Source organism: Oncorhynchus masou, chromosome 2, assembly GCF_036934945.1.
Source record: "Oncorhynchus masou masou isolate Uvic2021 chromosome 2, UVic_Omas_1.1, whole genome shotgun sequence".
NCBI lineage: Eukaryota > Metazoa > Chordata > Actinopteri > Salmoniformes > Salmonidae > Oncorhynchus > Oncorhynchus masou.
The window spans coordinates 9,952,188-9,977,968 of record NC_088213.1 but is presented as its reverse complement, the minus strand read 5'-3'; the positions used below and the strand labels follow the sequence as shown (position 1 = coordinate 9,977,968).

Here is a 25,781-nt window from a genome sequence, read left to right as displayed (position 1 = left end):
GTAATGTAGATAATTCTGCACGGCAGAAGCTCAGATATGTTGCTATTGGGACGAGGGTTCCAGAGAATTCGGGAAATGCAGCTTCTCCGTAATTATTATTCTAATTAGCAGAATTTAATATAATAGCGTAGTATACCGCTACTCCAAGACAAAAAAACACCACGTAATTTCAGGTTGATTGTGCGAATGGTCGCATTTCTCTCATGTGGCACGCCACTAGGTAAAATGTATGCTTTTATTGAAACAAAACAGTTAGAATAGGCCAACAGTTTGTTAAAAGCAGTTACTTTGGTAGCTATGTCTAATAAGGTGGAAATCAACAAAACAGTCACTTACATAACATTCCAGACATTTACAGAAGAGGGCAGTGTAACCAAAAAAAAAAACGTTTCTATTCCCAACACGAACGGATAGTTTTGACGACACATGATTGGCTCTTGGTACAAGGAAGCAAACAGTTGATTGGTTCATTGTAAAAAACCCGGCAGAAGACAAGAAGTGGACGAACGAAAATAACACAGGAGCCGCTGGAATAGCAACTGTTTATTTGCCAGGTAAAGCGCCCCGGCTACAGTTATTCTCCACATACTAACGACGACACTGTTTTATGATATATTTCCCGCATCACATTGATGGGATTTCGGTTAATTTGTTGAATCTTATCAGTTTCCCCGCAACAAACAACAAGAACTAGCTAGCAGGTTAGCATAGCGTGGTAACGAACTACTACACTATATCTACAGTAGGTTACTCATGAAAGCTGGATAAATTAAGTTAGCTGCTAGCCAATCTATCTAGAAGTCTGGGTTTTTATTCGGGTTACGACTGTCTGTTTATATGCGTTGTCAACGTTGATTCCTCACGCTTTGATGTGTGTAGCTAATATTGCACCTAGTTAGCTACCTTGGCTAAGTTAGGTCATATAATGTGAGCCAACCAGTCGGTAAGTTATTAGCGAACATTCGCTAGTAAAACTCAAGAATGACACTGGCTGTAAGTCCGGTGCAGAAGCCAGTGTTACAACATGTATCTTAGTCCTGTTCCAATACATTACACATAAATCAAAATCAAATTTTATTTGTCACATACACATGGTTAGCAGATGTTAATGCGAGTGTAGCGAAATGCGAGTGTAGCGAAATGCTTGTACATAAGTCATTGGACGAAGGCGTTTTCTACAAGGAGGGAGTTTTACGATCCCAACGCTCAAGTCTGAACATTTAACACGCGTCGATGTTTTGGAAGAATATAAGGACCTTATCTTTCATATCAACGATAAATATGTGTCACAATGTAGTTGATACGTGCCCTGTTAGTGTTCCCCACACGGCCATATCTCCATGTTACAGCGCTTGTTTACGGAAGACGAGGCAACAACCTGGGCTAATTAGCCATATACCATTCTCCAACACCTGTGTGGAGGTTAATCGGATAGAGGCACCCATAGCTGTAGAGCTGTTCAAAACTGCTGCAGGAATCCCTGTTTGTTCTTCTATTTGTCCATTTTAAAGCTATGACTCTGGTAGGCAGAGGCTCTCCAGTACAGTAGGTGTCGGTAATACACCATAACGTTGGATGCCGATAAATCCCACAGAAGAAGGAAGCGACGGGGACAACGGTAGCTAACTACAGCTAGTACACACCTGTAGACAGAAGCCCAACGCCGTATCGCAAGTGACGATTATTCAATTTTGTAAACATTAAAACACAACGTTGGGATTGTAGGGGAGGCACAATGGCCTACGACTGTAGGGGGAGGCACAATGGCCGACGACTGTAGAGGGGAGGCACAATGGCCGACGACTGTAGAGGGGAGGCACAATGGCCGACGACTGTAGAGGGGAGGCACAATGGCCGACGACTGTAGAGGGGAGGCACAATGGCCGACGACTGTAGAGGGGAGGCACAATGGCCGACGACTGTAGAGGGGAGCCACAATGGCCGACGACTGTAGAGGGGAGCCACAATGGCCGACGACTGTAGAGGGGAGCCACAATGGCCGACGACTGTAGAGGGGAGGCACAATGGCCGACGACTGTAGAGGGGAGGCACAATGGCCGACGACTGTAGAGGGGAGCCACAATGGCCGACGACTGTAGAGGGGAGCCACAATGGCCGACGACTGTAGATGGGAGCCACAATGGCCGACGACTGTAGAGGGGAGCCACAATGGCCGACGACTGTAGAGGGGAGACAGGAGAGCGAGGTGAAGTTATGGTAGCTGTATATATATATAGCTTACCTTCTTTCCCGTCTTATATCTTGTGTTTTTATATATTTTATAGTGCTGTATATTTATTACTGCATTGTTGCAAAAAGAGTTTGTCAAGAAAGGCATTTCACTGTACTCGTGAAAATGACTATAAAACGTCAAATGTAATCCCACTCTTCTTCCTTGCAGGAGCCCGGTGATAAAGGAACCATGGTTGATCCGATGGAGAATGGCTTGTTTGACATTCCTGACTATGACAACACAGATGACGAGACCTTTCCTCCTCTCCCCCCTCCCTTCTCACCAGGAGAGGGGGGAGATCCTTTTACAGGTGAGGACAATGACAACTGTAGCTCACCAGTACCTAGCCTGGTTTCAGATCTGGTTGTGCTATTTTGCCGACTGCCATGGTTTCTGTCATGCTTATGATGATCTGGGACCAGACTAGACACACAATACCCAACACAAACCTGTGTGTCTACAGGTAGACTGATAAGACATCATCATCATCATTATTATTATAAACACAGCTGGGAGACTTCCTGACTTCCAGACAATAATGGGTAGATATAGATAAGACATTATTATTATTATTATTATTATTATTGTTATTATATACACAGCTTTCCTGCTTATTGACATCAGACTTACTGACATCACAGACAATATAATGGGTAGATATAGATAAGACATCATTATTATTATAAACACAGCTGGGAGACTTCCTGCTTACTGACATCACAGACAATATAATGGGTAGATATAGATATAGGCATCATTATTATTATTATTGTTATTATTATTATAATCACAGATGTTACTGACATCACAGACAATATAATGGGTAGATATTGATGGCTGTTGATGTTGTCAGGGGAGGAGGGAGGAGAGATCTCCAAGCTGGCCGAAGTCCCTGCTGCCAAGAGGAGAGGCGTCAAGAGACCACAGCCCAAACTGGACTCTCAGAGGTACGTGTGTATTAGCCTGGAGACGGGCATAAATGAGCGTTTGGATCAGGAACCTCTACAGGCCAGAATGTTGAATACAATTATATTGTCACGTACTTTACCGGTTGTCTGTGTGGCTGGTCGATTTGATGGTAGAAATGTGGGACAATATATTTCACAGGAAAGTTAATAATTACATCAACTGATCAAAGCGCTGGTAGTGTGTTCAGATTTCTATCACGTGAAGCATGTAGCAGAGCCATGTGAACAGGCTGGGCCAGTGTGCATGTAGCAGAACCATGTCAACAGGCTGGGCCAGTGTGCATGTAGCAGAACCATGTCAACAGGCTGGGCCCGTGTGCATGTAGCAGAACCATGTCAACAGGCTGGGCCAGTGTGCATGTAGCAGAACCATGTCAACAGGCTGGGCCAGTGTGCATGTAGCATGTCAGCAGAACCATGTCAACAGGCTGGGCCAGTGTGCATGTAGCAGAACCATGTCAACAGGCTGGACCAGAACCATGTGCATGTATGCAGAACCATGTCAACAGGCTGGGCCAGTGTGCATGTAGCAGAACCATGTCAACAGGCTGGACCAGTGTGCATGTAGCAGAGCCATGTCAACAGGCTGGGCCAGTGTGCATGTAGCAGAACCATGTCAACAGGCTGGGCCAGTGTGCATGTAGCAGAACCATGTCAACAGGCTGGACCAGTGTGCATGTAGCAGAACCATGTCAACAGGCTGGGCCAGTGTGCATGTAGCAGAACCATGTCAACAGGCTGGACCAGTGTGCATGTAGCAGAACCATGTCAACAGGCTGGGCCAGTGTGCATGTAGCAGAACCATGTCAACAGGCTGGGCCAGTGTGCATGTAGCAGAACCATGTCAACGGGCTGGGCCAGTGTGCATGTAGCAGAACCATGTCAACGGGCTGGGCCAGTGTGCATGTAGCAGAACCATGTCAACGGGCTGGGCCAGTGTGCATGTAGCAGAACCATGTCAACGGGCTGGGCCAGTGTGCATGTAGCAGAGCCATGTCAACGGGCTGGGCCAGTGTGCATGTAGCAGAACCATGTCAACAGGCTGGGCCAGTGTGCCTGTAGCAGAACCATGTCAACAGGCTGGACCAGTGTGCATGTAGCAGAACCATGTGAACAGGCTGGGCCAGTGTGCATGTAGCAGAGCCATGTGAACAGGCTGGGCCAGTGTGCATGTAGCAGAGCCATGTGAACAGGCTGGGCCAGTGTGCATGTAGCAGAACCATGTCAACAGGCTGGGCCAGTGTGCATGTAGCAGAACCATGTCAACAGGCTGGGCCAGTGTGCATGTAGCAGAACCATGTCAACAGGCTGGGCCAGTGTGCATGTAGCAGAACCATGTCAACGGGCTGGGCCAGTGTGCATGTAGCAGAACCATGTCAACGGGCTGGGCCAGTGTGCATGTAGCAGAACCATGTCAACGGGCTGGGCCAGTGTGCATGTAGCAGAACCATGTCAACGGGCTGGGCCAGTGTGCATGTAGCAGAACCATGTCAACGGGCTGGGCCAGTGTGCATGTAGCAGAACCATGTCAACGGGCTGGGCCAGTGCGCATGTAGCAGAACCATGTCAACAGGCTGGGCCAGTGTGCCTGTGTCTCCTGCATGCATCAGGTGAAATATGAACGGCACAACCAGCGATTTGAACGGTTGTGTAATTCTACTTTCTTGTGGATATACTGAGTACGGTTACATGCACACGATAATGTGATTTATTATGGATCGTCAAATTATAATGGGTCAATTTAAAAATGTTTACATGCTTTGTAAAAAATAAGGATTTCTCCTAATAACCCCGTTTCCAGGGAGACGTCTGACAAAGGCTCCCTGACGTCTCTCTGATAAATGCAGAACAGCACCAGTCTAAATTAACATTATACCACAGCAAACATGTTATTTTTTTTGAGAAGCATATTTGATTCTGAGTTGGGACATTATAAAGTTTGTACGTGAGAACTATTTCTAAAAAACCCGTATATTCAGTTGTTCCTAACTCACTTCACTAAAGTGGGAGGCTCTCGGCAGGTGTCAGCACAGGTGCAGATCAAACACACCACTGGAACAAAAGGGAGGCTCTCGGCTGGTGTCAGCACAGGGGCAGATTAAACACACCACTGGAACAAGAGGGAGGCTCTCGGCTGGTGTCAGCACAGGGGCAGATTAAACACACCACTGGAACAAATGGGAGGCTCTCGGCTGGTGTCAGCACGGGCAGATTAAACACACCACTGGAACAAGAGGGAGGCTCTCGGCTGGTGTCAGCACAGGTGCAGATTAAACACACCACTGGAACAAGAGGGAGGCTCTCGGCTGGTGTCAGCCCAGGGGCAGATTAAACACACCACTGGAACAAGAGGGAGGCTCTCGGCTGGTGTCAGCACAGGGGCAGATTAAACACACCACTGGAACAAATGGGAGGCTCTCGGCTGGTGTCAGCACAGGTGCAGATCAAACACACCACTGGAACAAGAGGGAGGCTCTCGGCTGGTGTCAGCACAGGTGCAGATCAAACACACCACTGGGACGCGGGTTTCAGGTGTTTACACGTCCTAATCATTTGAAAGATGGCTCAGAAAAGCAGGTGTTTTAATTGGCGTCGGTTTACTTCAATTATGACCTCATGCCGATTTAAGATAAGCGGAGTAAGGTGTTTACATGACTAATGCCGTACTCGACCTTCTGACACTATCAGTTTCATATCAATAAATAATTTCAAATATAAAAAAAATATAAAAAAAGGACCAGCCACACGCCAAAAAAGGACCAGCCACACACAACCGGTAAAGTAAGTTCAAATATAATATTATTCAACATTATAGCTTGTACAGGTCATGAGAGAGAGAGAGAGAGAACTTTCCTAATCCAAACGCTCATTTATGCCCGACCATGAAAATCGATGTCTGGTTTTGGCATATTGTCCCTGTTCTGTTACAACCAAAGGACTTAAAAAAAAAACACACACACAAAGGTTTTGATGATCAAATCATTGTTGATTCTCTTTGTCTTTGCAGCAACATTGCAGAGCTGTTTGATGTGTGGAAGTTCAATAGCCGGTGTTTTTGTTCACATGTTTTCCTCCAGGCTGACATCAGAAAGAGGACTTCCGGCTCTTCGCTCCCTGTTTGACAACGTTCATTTCAAAGGCAAAGGACACGAGGTAAAGGCTAACAGCAGATTCAAGTGTTGTGTCTCTGTTGGGCAGATGGGTCTGTTTTGTCTGTTTTTGTCACTCAAAGTGAAAGGCGTCGATGTTTGACTAAAGGTTACCCAGTTGACTCCCACAGCAGCCAAAGGGTGTTGATGTGTGTGTGTTTTCCACCAGGCTGAGGACTTGCGGGGGCTGATGCAGAGGATGGAGAACTGGGCTCACAGGCTGTACCCCAAACTGCAGTTTGAAGACTTCATAGACAAACTGGAGACGCTGGGCAGCAAGAAAGAAGTCCAGGTCAGACTGGCAGGCCCTTGTTGTTATAACCAGGCCCTTGTTGTTCTAAACAACATCCAGGTCAGACTGACAGGCCCTTGTTGTTCTAACCAACATCCAGGTCAAACTGACATGCCCTTGTTGTTATAACCAACATGCAGGTCAGACTGACAGGCCCTTGTTGTTCTAATCAACATCCAGGTCAAACTGACATGCCCTTGTTATAACCAACACCCAGGTCAGACTGACATGCCCTTGTTGTTATAACCAACATGCAGGTCAGACTGACAGGCCCTTGTTGTTCTAACCAACATCCAGGTCAAACTGACAGGCCCTTGTTGTTATAATCAACAGCCAGGTCAAACTGACAGGCCCTTGTTGTTCTAACCAACATCCAGGTCAAACTGACAGGCCCTTGTTGTTATAATCAACAGCCAGGTCAAACTGACAGGCCCTTGTTGTTCTAACCAACATGCAGGTCAGACTGACAGGCCCTTGTTGTTATAACCAACATGCAGGTCAGACTGACAGGCCCTTGTTGTTATAACCAACATGCAGGTCAGACCGACAGGCCCTTGTTGTTATAACCAACATGCAGGTCAGACTGACAGGCCCTTGTTGTTATAACCAACACCCAGGTCAGACTGACAGGCCCTTGTTGTTATAACCAGGCCCTTGTTGTTATAACCAACACCCAGGTCAGACTGACAGGCCCTTGTTGTTATAACCAGGCCCTTGTTGTTATAACCAACATGCAGGTCAGACTGACAGGCCCTTGTTGTTATAACCAGGCCCTTGTTGTTATAACCAACATGCAGGTCAGACTGACAGGCCCTTGTTGTTATAACCAACACCCAGGTCAGACTGACAGGCCCTTGTTGTTATAACCAGGCCCTTGTTGTTATAACCAACATGCAGGTCAGACTGACAGGCCCTTGTTGTTATAACCAGGCCCTTGTTGTTATAACCAACATGCAGGTCAGACTGACAGGCCCTTGTTGTTATAACCAACATGCAGGTCAGACTGACAGGCCCTTGTTGTTATAACCAACACCCAGGTCAGACTGACAGGCCCTTGTTGTTATAACCAACACCCAGGTCAGACTGACAGGCCCTTGTTGTTCTAACCAACATCTGGAGGTGTGGTGGTGTCAGTGGAAGCAGTGAGGTCTGAATGTTTTGTTTTCCAGACGTGTCTGAAGAGAATACGGTTGGACATGCCGCTGATACATGAAGACTTCGTAGGAGACGACGGTGAGAGGACAACGCCACCAACTACATTTAGTGTCAGAAAGGATTCAGTACGTGTCAAGTGACTCAGAGTGGGAGTGCTGATTTTTAGGATCAGTTTTGCCTTGTACACAACCTGTGAATAAGATTATACCTACAGGGAGGTAGGTACTCCTACTCTGAGACGCTTAACACACACAGTCCCAGATCAATAGTAGTGTCTAGAGGTAGATAGGACACAGTCCCAGATCAATAGTAGTGTCTAGAGGTAGATATGACACAGTCCCAGATCAATAGTAGTAGTAGTGTCTAGAGGTAGATATAACACAGTCCCAGATCAATAGTAGTGTCTAGGGGTAGATATAACACAGTCCCAGATCAATAGTAGTGTCTAGAGGTAGATATGACACAGTCCCAGATCAATAGTAGTGTCTAGAGGTAGATAGGACACAGTCCCAGATCAATAGTAGTGTCTAGAGGTAGATAGGACACAGTCCCAGATCAATAGTAGTGTCTAGAGGTAGATAGGACACAGTCCCAGATCAATAGTAGTGTCTAGGGGTAGATATAACACAGTCCCAGATCAATAGTGGTGTCTAGAGGTAGATAGGACACAGTCCCAGATCAATAGTGGTGTCTAGAGGTAGATAGGACACAGTCCCAGATCAATAGTAGTGTCTAGAGGTAGATAGGACACAGTCCCAGATCAATAGTAGTGTCTAGGGGTAGATATAACACAGTCCCAGATCAATAGTAGTGTCTAGAGGTAGATATGACACAGTCCCAGATCAATAGTAGTGTCTAGAGGTAGATAGGACACAGTCCCAGATCAATAGTGGTGTCTAGAGGTAGTTAGGACACAGTCCCAGATCAATAGTAGTGTCTAGAGGTAGTTAGGACACAGTCCCAGATCAATAGTAGTGTCCAGAGGTAGATATGACACAGTCCCAGATCAATAGTAGTGTCTAGGGGTAGATATAACACAGTCCCAGATCAATAGTAGTGTCTAGAGGTAGATATGACACAGTCCCAGATCAATAGTAGTGTCTAGGGGTAGATTTGATGTAGTAGTAGATTTGTATTGGTTTATAGCAGTCATGAACTGATTTTACAAAATGAGATTCGGCATTCAGTATTTTATCTGGCACATCCATTGATCCAGGTGAGGACGACACCGCGGCGTCGAGAGACGGACGTGTCGTCAACCATGACGACCCAGACCCGTTTGGAGACGGAGGTTTCCCTGAAGACCCCCCAGGACGGGTCCCCTCTACCCCTGCCGCTGCTCCCTCCCTGTTCTCGTCCTCCCAGGCTGGCCCGGTCCACTCCACCCCAGCCCCCTCCCTGACAGAAGAGCAGCAGAGACGTATAGAACTCAACAAACGGCTTGCCTTGGAGAGGAGACTGGTCCTCATGCAGCAACACACAGGTCAGACACATCACACTCAGAGAGGAGACTGGCCCGCATGCAGCAACACACAGGTCAGACACAACATCACACTCAGAGAGGAGACTGGCCCTCATGCAGCAACACACAGGTCAGACACATCACACTCAGAGAGGAGACTGGCCCTCATGCAGCAACACACAGGTCAGACACGACATCACACTCAGAGAGGAGACTGGCCCTCATGCAGCAACACACAGGTCAGACACAACATCACACTCAGAGAGGAGACTGGCCCTCATGCAGCAACACACAGGTCAGACACAACATCACACTCAGAGAGGAGACTGGCCCTCATGCAGCAACACACAGGTCAGACACATCACACTCAGAGAGGAGACTGGCCCTCATGCAGCAACACACAGGTCAGACACAACATCACACTCAGAGAGGAGACTGGCCCTCATGCAGCAACACACAGGTCAGACACATCACACTCAGAGAGGCGACTGGCCCTCATGCAGCAACACACAGGTCAGACACAACACACTCAGAGAGGAGACTGGCCCTCATGCAGCAACACACAGGTCAGACACAACACACTCAGAGAGGAGACTGGCCCTCATGCAGCAACACACAGGTCAGACACAACATCACACTCAGAGAGGAGACTGGCCCTCATGCAGCAACACACAGGTCAGACACATCACACTCAGAGAGGCGACTGGCCCTCATGCAGCAACACACAGGTCAGACACATCACACTCAGAGAGGAGACTGGCCCTCATGCAGCAACACACAGGTCAGACACAACACACTCAGAGAGGAGACTGGCCCTCATGCAGCAACACACAGGTCAGACACATCACACTCAGAGAGGAGACTGGCCCACATGCAGCAACACACAGGTCAGACACAACATCACACTCAGAGAGGAGACTGGCCCTCATGCAGCAACACACAGGTCAGACACATCACACTCAGAGAGGAGACTGGTCCTCATGCAGCAACACACAGGTCAGACACATCACACTCAGAGAGGAGACTGGCCCTCATGCAGCAACACACAGGTCAGACACAACACACTCAGAGAGGAGACTGGTCCACATGCAGCAACACACAGGTCAGACACATCACACTCAGGCAGACATTTTGTACAGTGCAAAACATCTAAACTACCTGACATTGAGCTTGTTGGTGAGGATCGGCCTGATCAAGGCACAATCACTAATCTATTTGGGATGCGAGATGATTTGTAGATCAGTGATGCGCTGATCCTGTCAATCACACTGACTAACTTCATGTGCTGCATTGTTGACAATCCAATACATACATTTTAATTTTACCCTTGATGGAGGGCAATAAAGTGTCTCCCTCCCTCTCAGATGGCTCCAAGGAGATGGCCAACCAATCAGCACACGGACACTCTGCCTCCCAGTCCCAGGAGATGGCCACCCAATCAGCACACGGACCCTCTACCTCCCAGTCCCAGGAGATGGCCACCCAGTCAGCAGACGGACCCTCTACCTCCCAGTCCCAGGAGATGGCCACCCAGTCAGCAGACGGACCCTCTACCTCCCAGTCAGCAGACTGACCCTCTACCTCCCAGTCCCAGGAGATGGCCGCCCAGTCAGCAGACGGACCCTCTCCCTCCCAGTCCCAGGAGATGGCCAACCAATCAGCAGACGGACCCTCTCCCTCCCAGTCCCAGGAGATGGCCACCACCCAGTCAGCAGACGGACCCTCTCCCTCCCAGTCCCAGGAGATGGCCACCAAGTCAGCAGACGGACCCTCTACCTCCCAGTCCCAGGAGATGGCCACCCAGTCAGCACACGGACCCTCTGCCTCCCAGTCCCAGGAGATGGCCACCACCCAGTCAGCACACGGACCCTCTCCCTTCCAGTCCCAGGAGATGGCCACCAAGTCAGCAGACGGACCCTCTCCCTCCCAGTCCCAGGAGATGGCCACCCAGTCAGCACACGGACCCTCTCCCTCCCAGTCAGCACACGGACCCTCTACCTCCCAGTCCCAGGAGATGGCCACCAAGTCAGCAGACGGACCCTCTCCCTCCCAGTCCCAGGAGATGGCCACCCAGTCAGCACACGGACCCTCTCCCTCCCAGTCAGCACACGGACCCTCTACCTCCCAGTCCCAGGAGATGGCCACCACCCAGTCAGCACACGGACCCTCTCCCTCCCAGTCAGCAGACTGATCCTCTACCTCCCAGTCCCAGGAGATGGCCAACCAATCAGCAGACGGACCCTCTCCCTCCCAGTCCCAGGAGATGGCCACCCAGTCAGCAGACGGCCCCTCCACCAGGTCCTCCTCACACCCCTTCCCCACCCAGTCAGCAGACTGACCCTCTCCCTCCCAGTCCCAGGAGATGGCCAACCAATCAGCAGACGGACCCTCTCCTTCCCAGTCCCAGGAGATGGCCACCCAGTCAGCAGATGGACCCTCTACCTCCCAGTCCCAGGAGATGGCCACCCAGTCAGCACACGGACCCTCTCCCTCCCAGTCCCAGGAGATGGCCACCCAGTCAGCAGATGGACCCTCTACCTCCCAGTCCCAGGAGATGGCCACCACCCAGTCAGCAGACGGACCCTCTACCTCCCAGTCCCAGGAGATGGCCAACCAATCAGCAGACGGACCCTCTCCCTCCCAGTCCCAGGAGATGGCCACCCAGTCAGCAGACGGCCCCTCCACCAGGTCCTCCTCACACCCCTTCCCCACCCAGTCAGCAGACTGACCCTCTCCCTCCCAGTCCCAGGAGATGGCCAACCAATCAGCAGACGGACCCTCTCCTTCCCAGTCCCAGGAGATGGCCACCCAGTCAGCAGATGGACCCTCTACCTCCCAGTCCCAGGAGATGGCCACCCAGTCAGCACACGGACCCTCTACCTCCCAGTCCCAGGAGATGGCCACCCAGTCAGCAGATGGACCCTCTACCTCCCAGTCCCAGGAGATGGCCACCACCCAGTCAGCAGACGGACCCTCTACCTCCCAGTCCCAGGAGATGGCCAACCAATCAGCAGACGGACCCTCTCCCTCCCAGTCCCAGGAGATGGCCAACCAATCAGCAGACGGACCCTCTCCCTCCCAGTCCCAGGAGATGGCCAACCAATCAGCAGACGGACCCTCTACCTCCCAGTCCCAGGAGATGGCCACCCAGTCAGCAGACGGACCCTCTCCCTCCCAGTCAGCAGACTGACCCTCTCCCTCCCAGTCCCAGGAGATGGCCAACCAATCAGCAGACGGACCCTCTACCTCCCAGTCCCAGGAAATGGCCACCCAGTCAGCAGACGGACCCTCTACCTCCCAGTCCCAGGAAATGGCCACCCAATCAGCAGACGGACCCTCTACCTCCCAGTCCCAGGAAATGGCCACCCAGTCAGCAGACGGACCCTCTGCCTCCCAGTCCCAGGAGATGGCCTCCACCCAGTCAGCAGACGGACCCTCTACCTCCCAGTCCCAGGAGATGGCCACCTAGTCAGCAGACTGACCCTCTACCTCCCAGTCCCAGGAGATGGCCACCCAGTCAGCAGACGGACCCTCTGCCTCCCAGTCCCAGGAGATGGCCACCCAGTCAGCACACGGACCCTCTCCCTCCCAGTCCCAGGAGATGGCCACCCAGTCAGCACACGGACCCTCTCCCTCCCAGTCCCAGGAGATGGCCACCCAATCAGCACACGGACCCTCTACCTCCCAGTCCCAGGAGATGGCCACCCAATCAGCACACGGACCCTCTCCCTCCCAGTCCCAGGAGATGGCCACCCAGTCAGCAGACGGACCCTCTCCCTCCCAGTCCCAGGAGATGGCCACCCAATCAGCACACGGACCCTCTCCCTCCCAGGCCCAGGAGATGGCCACCACCCAATCAGCACACGGACCCTCTACCTCCCAGTCCCAGGAGATGGCCACCCAGTCAGCACACGGACCCTCTCCCTCCCAGTCCCAGGAGATGGCCACCCAGTCAGCACACGGACCCTCTCCCTCCCAGGCCCAGGAGATGGCCACCCAGTCAGCACACGGACCCTCTCCCTCCCAGGCCCAGGAGATGGCCACCCAGTCAGCAGACGGACCCTCTCCCTCCCAGTCAGCACACGGACCCTCTGCCTCCCAGTCCCAGGAGATGGCCACCCAGTCAGCACACGGACCCTCCACCAGGTCCTCCTCACACCCCTTCCCCAGCCAGTCAGTAGACGGACCCTCCACCAGGTCCTCCTCACACCCCTTCCCCAGCCAGTCAGCAGACTGCCCCTCCACCAGGTCCTCCTCACACCCCTTCCCCAGCCAGCAGCAGACGGCCCCTCCACCAGGTCCTCCTCACACCCCTTCCCCAGCCAGTCAGCAGACGGCCCCTCCACCAGGTCCTCCTCACACCCCTCCCCCAGCCAGTCAGCAGACGGCCCCTCCACCAGGTCCTCCTCACACCCCTTCCCCAGCCAGTCAGTAGACGGACCCTCCACCAGGTCCTCCTCACACCCCTTCCCCAGCCAGTCAGCAGACTGCCCCTCCACCAGGTCCTCCTCACCCCCTTCCCCAGCCAGTCAGCAGACGGCCCCTCCACCAGGTCCTCCTCACACCCCTTCCCCATCCAGTCAGCAGTCAGCCCCTCCACCAGGTCCTCCTCACACCCCTTCCCCAGCCAGCAGCAGACGGCCCCTCCACCAGGTCCTCCTCACACCCCTTCCCCAGCCAGTCAGCAGACGGCCCCTCCACCAGGTCCTCCTCACACCCCTCCCCCAGCCAGTCAGCCCCTCCACCAGGTCCTCCTCACACCCCTTCCCCAGCCAGTCAGCAGACGGCCCCTCCACCAGGTCCTCCTCACACCCCTCCCCCAGCCAGTCAGCAGACGGCCCCTCCACCAGGTCCTCCTCACACCCCTCCCCCAGCCAGTCAGCAGACGGCCCCTCCACCAGGTCCTCCTCACACCCCTTCCCCAGCCAGTCAGCAGACGGCCCCTCCACCAGGTCCTCCTCACACCCCTCCCCAGCCAGTCAGCCCCTCCACCAGGTCCTCCTCACACCCCTCCCCCAGCCAGTCAGCAGACGGCCCCTCCACCAGGTCCTCCTCACACCCCCCCCAGCCAGTCAGCAGACGGCCCCTCCACCAGGTCCTCCTCACACCCCTTCCCCAGCCAGTCAGCAGACGGCCCCTCCACCAGGTCCTCCTCACACCCCTCCCCCAGCCAGTCAGCAGTCAGCCCCTCCACCAGGTCCTCCTCACACCCCTCCCCCAGCCAGTCAGCAGACGGCCCCTCCACCAGGTCCTCCTCACACCCCTTCCCCAGCCAGTCAGTAGACGGACCCTCCACCAGGTCCTCCTCACACCCTTCCCCAGCCAGTCAGCAGACTGCCCCTCCACCAGGTCCTCCTCACACCCCTTCCCCAGCCAGTCAGCAGACGGCCCCTCCACCAGGTCCTCCTCACACCCCTTCCCCATCCAGTCAGCAGTCAGCCCCTCCACCAGGTCCTCCTCACACCCCTTCCCCAGCCAGCAGCAGACGGCCCCTCCACCAGGTCCTCCTCACACCCCTTCCCCAGCCAGTCAGCAGACGGCCCCTCCACCAGGTCCTCCTCACACCCCTCCCCCAGCCAGTCAGCCCCTCCACCAGGTCCTCCTCACACCCCTTCCCCAGCCAGTCAGCAGACGGCCCCTCCACCAGGTCCTCCTCACACCCCTCCCCCAGCCAGTCAGCAGACGGCCCCTCCACCAGGTCCTCCTCACACCCCTCCCCCAGCCAGTCAGCAGACGGCCCCTCCACCAGGTCCTCCTCACACCCCTTCCCCAGCCAGTCAGCAGACGGCCCCTCCACCAGGTCCTCCTCACACCCCTCCCCCAGCCAGTCAGCCCCTCCACCAGGTCCTCCTCACACCCCTCCCCCAGCCAGTCAGCAGACGGCCCCTCCACCAGGTCCTCCTCACACCCCTCCCCCAGCCAGTCAGCAGACGGCCCCTCCACCAGGTCCTCCTCACACCCCTTCCCCAGCCAGTCAGCAGACGGCCCCTCCACCAGGTCCTCCTCACACCCCTCCCCCAGCCAGTCAGCAGTCAGCCCCTCCACCAGGTCCTCCTCACACCCTCCCCAGCCAGTCGGCCCCTCCACCAGGTCCTCCTCACACCCCTCCCCAGCCAGTCGGCCCCTCCACCAGGTCCTCCTCACACCCCTCCCCCAGCCAGTCAGCCCCTCCACCAGGTCCTCCTCACACCCCTCCCCCAGCCAGTCAGCCCCTCCACCAGGTCCTCCTCACACCCTCCCCCAGCCAGTCAGCAGACGGCCCCTCCACCAGGTCCTCCTCACACCCCTCCCCAGCCAGTCAGCAGACGGCCCCTCCACCAGGTCCTCCTCACCAGCCAGTCCTCCCCTCCACCAGGTCCTCCTCACACCCCTCCCCAGCCAGTCAGCAGACGGCCCTCCACCAGGTCCTCCTCACACCCCTCCCCAGCCAGTCAGCAGACGGCCCCTCCACCAGGTCCTCCTCACACCCCCTTCCCCAGCCAGTCAGCAGACGGCCCTCCACCAGGTCCTCCTCACACCCCTTCCCCAGCCAGTCAGCAGTCAGCCCCTCCACCAGGTCCTCCTCACACCCCTCCCCCAGCCAGTCGGCCCCTCCACCAGGTCCTCCTCACACCCCTCCCCCAGCCAGTCAGCAGACGGCCCCTCCACCAGGTCCTCCTCACACCCTCCCCCAGCCAGTCAGCAGACGGCCCCTCCACCAGGTCCTCCTCACACCCTCCCCCAGCCAGTCAGCAGACGGCCCCTCCACCAGGTCCTCCTCACACCCCTCCCCCAGCCAGTCAGCAGACGGCCCCTCCACCAGGTCCTCCTCACACCCCTCCCCCAGCCAGTCAGCAGACGGCCCCTCCACCAGGTCCTCCTCACACCCCTCCCCCAGCCAGTCAGCAGACGGCCCCTCCACCAGGCCCCTCCCCCACCAGGTCCTCCTCACACCCCTCCCCCAGCCAGTCAGCAGACGGCCCTCCACCAGGTCCTCCTCACACCCCTCCCCCAGCCAGTCAGCAGACGGCCCCTCCACCAGGTCCTCCTCACACCCCTCCCCCAGCCAGTCAGCAGACGGCCCCTCCACCAGGTCCTCCTCCCACCCCTCCCCCAGCCAGTCCCAGCAGACGGCCCCTCCACCAGGTCCTCCTCACACCCCTCCCCCAGCCAGTCAGCAGGTCCTCCTCACGGCCCCTCCACCAGGTCCTCCTCACACCCTCCCCCAGCCAGTCAGCCCCTCCACCAGGTCCTCCTCACACCCCCTCCCCCAGCCAGTCAGCAGACGGCCCCTCCACCAGGTCCTCCTCACCCCTCCCCCAGCCAGTCAGCCCCTCCACCAGGTCCAGTCCCCAGCCAGTCAGCCCCTCCACCAGGTCCTCCTCACACCCCTCCCCCAGCCAGTCAGCAGACGGCCCCTCCACCAGGTCCTCCTCACACCCCTCCCCCAGCCAGTCAGCCCCTCCACCAGGTCCTCCTCACACCCCTCCCCCAGCCAGTCAGCAGACGGCCCCTCCACCAGGTCCTCCTCACACCCCTCCCCCAGCCAGTCAGCAGACGGCCCTCCACCAGGTCCTCCTCACACCCCTCCCCCAGCCAGTCAGCCCTCCACCAGGTCCTCCTCCACCCCTCCCCCAGCCAGTCAGCAGACGGCCCCTCCACCAGGTCCTCCTCACCCCTCCCCAGCCAGTCAGCAGTCGGCCCCTCCACCAGGTCCTCCTCACACCCCTCCCCCCAGCCAGTCAGCCCCTCCACCAGGTCCTCCTCACACCCTCCCCCAGCCAGTCAGCCCCTCCACCAGGTCCTCCTCACACCCCTCCCCCAGCCAGTCAGCAGACGGCCCCTCCACCAGGTCCTCCTCACACCCCTCCCCCAGCCAGTCAGCAGTCAGCCCCTCCACCAGCCAGTCCCCCAGCAGACGGCCCCTCCACCAGGTCCTCCTCACACCCCTCCCCCAGCCAGTCAGCAGACCCCCTCCACCAGGTCCTCCTCACACCCCTCCCCCAGCCAGTCAGCAGACGGCCCCTCCACCAGGTCCTCCTCACACCCCTCCCCCAGCCAGTCAGCAGACCCCCTCCACCAGGTCCTCCTCACACCCTCCCCCAGCCAGTCAGCAGCCCCTCCACCAGGTCCTCCTCACACCCCTCCCCCAGCCAGTCAGCAGACCCCCTCCACCAGGTCCTCCTCACACCCCTCCCCAGCCAGTCAGCAGACGGCCTCCACCAGGTCCCCTCCACCCCCTCCCCCAGCCAGTCAGCAGACGGCCCCTCCACCAGGTCCTCCTCACACCCCTCCCCCAGCCAGTCAGCCCCTCCACCAGGTCCTCCTCACACCCCTCCCCCAGCCAGTCAGCAGACGGCCTCCACCAGGTCCTCCTCACACCCCTTCCCCAGCCAGTCAGCAGACGGCCCCTCCACCAGGTCCTCCTCACACCCCTCCCCAGCCAGTCAGCCCCTCCACCAGGTCCTCCTCACACCCCTCCCCCAGCCAGTCAGCAGACGGCCCCTCCACCAGGTCCTCCTCACACCCCCTCCCCAGCCAGTCAGCAGACGGCCCCTCCACCAGGTCCTCCTCACACCCCTCCCCAGCCAGTCAGCAGACCCCCTCCACCAGGTCCTCCTCACACCCCTCCCCAGCCAGTCAGCAGACGGCCCCTCCACACCCTCCCCCAGCCAGTCAGCAGACCCCTCCACCAGGTCCTCCTCACACCCCTCCCCAGCCAGTCAGCAGACGGCCCCTCCACCAGGTCCTCCTCACACCCCTCCCCCAGCCAGTCAGCAGACGGCCCCTCCACCAGGTCCTCCTCCACCAGGTCCTCCTCCCCCCTCCCCAGCCAGTCAGCAGACGGCCCCTCCACCAGGTCCTCCTCACACCCCTCCCCCAGCCAGTCAGCAGACGGCCCCTCCACCAGGTCCTCCTCACACCCCTCCCCCAGCCAGTCAGCAGACGGCCCCTCCACCAGGTCCTCCTCACACCCCTCCCCAGCCAGTCAGCAGACGGCCCCTCCACCAGGTCCTCCTCACACCCCTCCCCCAGCCAGTCAGCAGACGGCCCCTCCACCAGGTCCTCCTCACACCCTCCCCCAGCCAGTCAGCAGACGGCCCCTCCACCAGGTCCTCCTCCACCCCTTCCCAGCCAGTCAGCAGTCAGCCCCTCCACCAGGTCCTCCTCACACCCTCCCCCAGCCAGTCGGCAGACGGCCCCTCCACCAGGTCCTCCTCACACCCCTCCCCCAGCCAGTCAGCAGACGGCCCCTCCACCAGGTCCTCCTCACACCCCTCCCCCAGCCAGTCAGCAGACGGCCCCTCCACCAGGTCCTCCTCACACCCCTCCCCAGCCAGTCAGCAGACGGCCCCTCCACCAGGTCCTCCTCACACCCCTCCCCCAGCCAGTCAGCAGACGGCCCCTCCACCAGGTCCTCCTCACACCCCTCCCCCAGCCAGTCAGCAGACGGCCCCTCCACCAGGTCCTCCTCACACCCCTCCCCAGCCAGTCAGCAGACGGCCCCTCCACCAGGTCCTCCTCACACCCCTCCCCCAGCCAGTCAGCAGACGGCCCCTCCACCAGGTCCTCCTCACACCCCTCCCCCAGCCAGTCAGCAGACGGCCCTCCACCAGGTCCTCCTCACACCCCTCCCCCAGCCAGTCAGCAGACGGCCCCTCCACCAGGTCCTCCTCACACCCCTCCCCCAGCCAGTCAGCCCCTCCACCAGGTCCTCCTCACACCCCTCCCCCAGCCAGTCAGCAGACGGCCCCTCCACCAGGTCCTCCTCACACCCCTCCCCCAGCCAGTCAGCAGACGGCCCCTCCACCAGGTCCTCCTCACACCCCTCCCCCAGCCAGTCAGCCCCTCCACCAGGTCCTCCTCACACCCCTCCCCCAGCCAGTCAGCAGACGGCCCCCAGCCAGTCCACCAGGTCCTCCTCACACCCCCCCCCCAGCCAGTCAGCAGACGGCCCCTCCACCAGGTCCTCCTCACACCCCCTCCCCCAGCCAGTCAGCAGACGGCCCCTCCACCAGGTCCTCCTCACACCCCTCCCCAGCCAGTCAGCAGACGGCCCCTCCACCAGGTCCTCCTCACACCCCTCCCCCAGCCAGTCAGCCCCTCCACCAGGTCCTCCTCACACCCCTCCCCAGCCAGTCAGCAGACGGCCCCTCCACCAGGTCCTCCTCACACCCCTCCCCCAGCCAGTCAGCAGACGGCCCCTCCACCAGGTCCTCCTCACACCCCCCCAGCCAGTCAGCCCCTCCACCAGGTCCTCCTCACACCCCCCCCAGCCAGTCAGCAGACGGCCCCTCCACCAGGTCCTCCTCACACCCCTCCCCCAGCCAGTCAGCAGACGGCCCTCCACCAGGTCCTCCTCACACCCCTCCCCCAGCCAGTCAGCAGACGGCCCCTCCACCAGGTCCTCCTCACACCCCTTCCCCAGCCAGTCAGCAGACGGCCCCTCCACCAGGTCCTCCTCCACCCTCCCCCAGCCAGTCAGCCCCTCCACCAGGTCCTCCTCACACCCCTCCCCCAGCCAGTCAGCAGACGGCCCCTCCACCAGGTCCTCCTCACACCCTCCCCCAGCCAGTCAGCAGACGGCCCCTCCACCAGGTCCTCCTCACACCCCTCCCCCAGCCAGTCAGCAGACGGCCCTCCACCAGGTCCTCCTCACACCCCTTCCCCAGCCAGTCAGCAGACGGCCCCTCCACCAGGTCCTCCTCACACCCCTCCCCAGCCAGTCAGCCCCTCCACCAGGTCCTCCTCACACCCCCTCCCCCAGCCAGTCAGCAGACGGCCCCTCCACCAGGTCCTCCTCACACCCCTCCCCCAGCCAGTCAGCAGACGGCCCCTCCACCAGGTCCTCCTCACACCCCTCCCCAGCCAGTCAGCAGACGGCCCCTCCACCAGGTCCTCCTCACCCCTCCCCCCAGCCAGTCAGCCCCTCCACCAGGTCCTCCTCACACCCCCTCCCCCAGCCAGTCAGCAGACGGCCCCTCCACCAGGTCCTCCTCACACCCCTCCCCCAGCCAGTCAGCAGACGGCCCCTCCACCAGGTCCTCCTCACACCCCTCCCCAGCCAGTCAGCAGACGGCCCCTCCACCAGGTCCTCCTCACACCCCTTCCCCAGCCAGTCAGCAGACGGCCCCTCCACCAGGTCCTCCTCACACCCCTCCCCCAGCCAGCAGCAGCAGGATGGGGACGATGAAGACCTGGACCAGGGAGACCCAGAGGACAAGGGCCAGAGCAGGCCAGACCGCTCCAGGGACAGAGCTCTAAACATGGCTTCCCCTGCTGAGGCTTGACTCCCTGGTGTGTGAGGGAGCTGTAGTCAGCCCTGTCCCTGTGATGAGCAACAACAGCAGGGCCTGAGACACACACAGAACCGCTGACTCCCTGGTGTGTGAGGGAGCTGTAGCCAGCCCTGTTCATGTGATGAGCAACGACAGCAGGGCCTGAGACACACACAGAACCGCTGACTCCCTGGTGTGTGAGGGAGCTGTAGTCAGCCCTGTTCCAGTGATGAGCAACGACAGCAGGGCCTGAGACACACACAGAACCGCTGACTCCCTGGTGTGTGAGGGAGCTGTAGCCAGCCCTGTTCCAGTGATGAGCAACGACAGCAGGGCCTGAGACACACACAGAACCGCTGACTCCCTGGTGTGTGAGGGAGCTGTAGTCAGCCCTGTCCCCGTGATGAGCAACGACAGCAGGGCCTGAGACACACACCTTTGCGCTGACTCCCTGGTGTGTGAGGGAGCTGTAGCCAGCCCTGTTCCAGTGATGAGCAACGACAGCAGGGCCTGAGACACACACAGAACCGCTGACTCCCTGGTGTGTGAGGGAGCTGTAGTCAGCCCTGTCCCTGTGATGAGCAACGACAGCAGGGCCTGAGACACACACAGAACCGCTGACTCCCTGGTGTGTGAGGGAGCTGTAGCCAGCCCTGTTCCAGTGATGAGCAACGACAGCAGGGCCTGAGACACACACAGAACCGCTGACTCCCTGGTGTGTGAGGGAGCTGTAGCCAGCCCTGTTCCAGTGATGAGCAACGACAGCAGGGCCTGAGACACACACAGAACCGCTGACTCCCTGGTGTGTGAGGGAGCTGTAGTCAGCCCTGTTCCAGTGATGAGCAACGACAGCAGGGCCTGAGACACACACAGAACCGCTGACTCCCTGGTGTGTGAGGGAGCTGTAGCCAGCCCTGTTCCAGTGATGAGCAACGACAGCAGGGCCTGAGACACACACAGAACCGCTGACTCCCTGGTGTGTGAGGGAGCTGTAGTCAGCCCTGTCCCTGTGATGAGCAACGACAGCAGGGCCTGAGACACACACAGAACCGCTGACTCCTTGGTGTGTGAGGGAGCTGTAGTCAGCCCTGTCCCTGTGATGAGCAACGACAGCAGGGCCTGAGACACACACAGAACCGCTGACTCCCTGGTGTGTGAGGGAGCTGTAGTCAGCCCTGTCCCTGTGATGAGCAACGACAGCAGGGCCTGAGACACACACAGAACCGCTGACTCCCTGGTGTGTGAGGGAGCTGTAGTCAGCCCTGTTCCAGTGATGAGCAACGACAGCAGGGCCTGAGACACACACAGAACCGCTGACTCCCTGGTGTGTGAGGGAGCTGTAGCCAGCCCTGTTCATGTGATGAGCAACGACAGCAGGGCCTGAGACACACACAGAACCGCTGACTCCCTGGTGTGTGAGGGAGCTGTAGCCAGCCCTGTTCATGTGATGAGCAACGACAGCAGGGCCTGAGACACACACAGAACCGCTGACTCCCTGGTGTGTGAGGGAGCTGTAGCCAGCCCTGTTCCAGTGATGAGCAATGACAGCAGGGCCTGAGACACACACAGAACCGCTGACTCCCTCCACATCCATTGGCTCCAACTGTCTGCATACATACTCACCCAGCACCAAGGGACGCTGTCTTCTAGGACTGACAACTCATCTGAGGATGTTTTCACTCTGTTCAAGTACATTTTCAATTAAGTTTATACAAGTCTGAAACATGGTCATGTGTTGTCAACCATTTTTACTCTCTAATAAATGTTGCCATACGGGCCAAACATCCTGTTGTGGTGCTGATGTCCTGTTTCCTTTCCTTGTTGCTTTTCTGAGCAAAACGCCTCATCACCAGCCATACAAAACACCTCATCACCAGCCATACAAAACACCTCATCACCAGCCATACAAAACACCTCATCACCAGCCATACAAAACACCTCATCGCCAGCCATACAAAACACCTCATCGCCAGCCATACAAAACACCTCATCGCCAGCCATACAAAACACCTCATCGCCAGCCATACAAAACACCTCATCGCCAGCCATACAAAACACCTCATCGCCAGCTATACAAAACACCTCATCGCCAGCTATACAAAACACCTCATCACCAGCTATACAAAACACCTCATCATCAGCTATACAAAACACCTCATCACCAGCTATACAAAACACCTCATCACCAGCCATACAAAACACCTCATCACCAGCCATACAAAACACCTCATCACCAGCCATACAAAACACATCACCAGCCATACAAAACACCTCATCACCAGCTATACAAAACACCTCATCACCAGCCATACAAAACGCCTCATCACCAGCCATACAAAACACCTCATCACCAGCTATACAAAACACCTCATCACCAGCTATACAAAACACCTCATCACCAGCTATACAAAACACCTCATCACCAGCTATACAAAACACCTCATCACCAGCTATACAAAACACCTCATCACCAGCTATACAAAACACCTCATCACCAGCTATACAAAACACCTCATCACCAGCCTTACAAAACGCCTCATCACCAGCCTTACAAAACACCTCATCACCAGCCATACAAAACACATCGCCAGCCGTAGAAAACACCTCATCATAAGGGCTATTTAAGGTTCCCTGGTCCCTTTGTCTTGGGTAAAGACGGGTCTATTTAATTAAGATTCCCCTCTGTGTTGGGTAAGGACTGGTCTATTTAATTAAGGTTCCCCTCTGTGTTGGGTAAAGACAGGTCTATTTAATTAAGGTTCCCTGGCCCCTCTGTTGGGTAAAGACATGTCTATTTAATTAAGGTTCCCTGGACCCTCTGTGTTGGGTAAAGACAGGTCTATTTAAGATTCCCCTCTGTGTTGGGTAAAGACATGTCTATTTAATTAAGGTTCCCTGGTCCCTTTGTGTTGGGTAAAGACAGGTCTATTTAATTAAGATTCCCCTCTGTGTTGGGTAAAGACAGGTCTATTTAATTAAGATTCCCCTCTGTGTTGGGTAAAGACAGGTCTATTTAATTAAGATTCCCCTCTGTGTTGGGTAAAGACAGGTCTATTTAATTAAGATTCCCCTCTGTGTTGGGTAAGGACTGGTCTATTTAATTAAGGTTCCCCTCTGTGTTGGGTAAAGACGGGTCTATTTAATTAAGATTCCCCTCTGTGTTGGGTAAGGACTGGTCTATTTAATTAAGGTTCCCCTCTGTGTTGGGTAAAGACAGGTCTATTTAATTAAGGTTCCCTGGCCCCTCTGTTGGGTAAAGACATGTCTATTTAATTAAGGTTCCCTGGACCCTCTGTGTTGGGTAAAGACAGGTCTATTTAAGATTCCCCTCTGTGTTGGGTAAAGACATGTCTATTTAATTAAGGTTCCCTGGACCCTCTGTGTTGGGTAAAGACAGGTCTATTTAATTAAGGTTCCCTGGACCCTCTGTGTTGGGTAAAGACAGGTCTATTTAATTAAGGTTCCCTGGACCCTCTGTGTTGGGTAAAGACGGGTCTATTTAATTAAGGTTCCCTGGCCCCTCTGTGTTGGGTAAAGACATGTCTATTTAATTAAGGTTCCCTGGACCCTCTGTGTTGGGTAAAGACAGGTCTATTTAAGATTCCCCTCTGTGTTGGGTAAAGACATGTCTATTTAATTAAGGTTCCCTGGACCCTCTGTGTTGGGTAAAGACAGGTCTATTTAATTAAGGTTCCCTAGACCTTCTGTGTTGGGTAAGGACTGGTCTATTTAATTAAGACTCCTCTCTGTGTTGGGTAAAGACAGGTCTATTTAATTAAGATTCCCCTCTGTGTTGGGTAAAGACAGGTATATTTAATTAAGGTTCCCCTCTGTGTTGGGTAAAGACAGGTCTATTTAATTAAGATTCCCCTCTGTGTTGGGTAAAGACAGGTCTATTTAATTAAGATTCCCCTCTGTGTTGGGTAAGGACTGGTCTATTTAATTAAGATTCCCCTCTGTGTTGGGTAAAGACAGGTCTATTTAATTAAGATTCCCCTCTGTGTTGGGTAAAGACTGGTCTATTTAATTAAGATTCCCCTCTGTGATTGGTAAAGACTGGTCTTTAATTAAGGTTCCCCTCTGTGTTTGGTAAAGACTGGTCTTTAATTAAGGTTCCCCTCTGTGTTTGGTAAAGACAGGTCTATTTAATTAAGATTCCCCTCTGTGTTTGGTAAAGACAGGTCTTTAATTAAGGTTCCCCTCTGTGTTTGGTAAAGACTGGTCTTTAATTAAGGTTCCCCTCTGTGTTTGGTAAAGACTGGTCTTTAATTAAGGTTCCCCTCTGTGTTTGGTAAAGACAGGTCTATTTAATTAAGATTCCCCTCTGTGTTTGGTAAAGACAGGTCTTTAATTAAGGTTCCCCTCTGTGTTGGGTAAAGACTGGTCTTTAATTAAGGCTCCCCTCTGTGTTGGGTAAAGACAGGTCTTTAATTAAGGTTCCCCTCTGTGTTGGGTAAAGACTGGTCTTTAATTAAGGTTCCCCTCTGTGTTGGGTAAAGACAGGTCTTTAATTAAGTTTCCCCTCTGTGTTGGGTAAAGACTGGTCTTTAATTAAGATTCCCCTCAGTGTTGGGTAAAGACAGGTCTATTTAATTAAGGTTCCCCTCTGTGTTGGGTAAAGACTGGTCTTTAATTAAGGTTCCCCTCAGTGTTGCGTAAAGACTGGTCTTTAATTAAGGCTCCCCTCTGTGTTGGGTAAAGACAGGTCTTTAATTAAGGTTCCCCTCTGTGTTGGGTAAAGACTGGTCTTTAATTAAGGTTCCCCTCTGTGTTGGGTAAAGACAGGTCTTTAATTAAGGTTCCCCTCTGTGTTGGGTAAAGACAGGTCTATTTAATTAAGGTTCCCCTCTGTGTTGTGTAAAGACTGGTCTTTAATTAAGGTTCCCCTCTGTGTTGGGTAAAGACTGGTCTTTAATTAAGGTTCCCCTCTGTGTTGGGTAAAGACTGGTCTTTAATTAAGGTTCCCCTCTGTGTTGGGTAAAGACTGGTCTTTAATTAAGGTTCCCTCTGTGTTGGGTAAAGACTGGTCTTTAATTAAGGTTCCCCTCTGTGTTGGGTAAAGACTGGTCTTTAATTAAGGTTCCCCTCTGTGTTGGGTAAAGACTGGTCTTTAATTAAGGTTCCCCTCTGTGTTGGGTAAAGACTGGTCTTTAATTAAGGTTCCCTTACAATGTAAACGTACTTACCTGGAGCCTTGTGGACAGTTGACTGAGCAGCATGATACGATCTTCACCCAGATCAATAAACATTTCACTGTTCAACTG

The 25,781-nt window shown here is 55.4% G+C and overlaps 1 protein-coding gene across 1 annotated transcript; it reads left to right on the top strand.

Moving 5' to 3' along the window:
* Positions 1–482: 482 nt before the first annotated feature.
* On the top strand, positions 483–10,923 carry tipin (timeless interacting protein). The gene is made up of 8 exons (XM_064987460.1): positions 483–554; positions 2,402–2,543; positions 3,087–3,180; positions 6,279–6,354; positions 6,520–6,642; positions 7,812–7,875; positions 9,014–9,280; positions 10,624–10,923. Exons 2-8 carry the CDS (start codon positions 2,423–2,425, stop codon positions 10,830–10,832), a joined length of 954 nt encoding a protein of 317 aa, XP_064843532.1. The 5' UTR covers positions 483–554; positions 2,402–2,422; the 3' UTR covers positions 10,833–10,923.
* Positions 10,924–25,781: the final 14,858 nt, after the last annotated feature.

Excerpts from the sequence above, each read along its gene's own strand:
- tipin (XM_064987460.1), top strand. The coding sequence starts at position 2,423 with ATGGTTGATCCGATGGAGAATGGCTTGTTTGACATTCCTGACTATGAC. Across the intron at positions 2,544-3,086 it reads GGGGGGAGATCCTTTTACAG|GGGAGGAGGGAGGAGAGATC; the intron begins GTGAGGACAATG and ends TGATGTTGTCAG. Across the intron at positions 6,643-7,811 it reads GCAGCAAGAAAGAAGTCCAG|ACGTGTCTGAAGAGAATACG; the intron begins GTCAGACTGGCA and ends TTTGTTTTCCAG.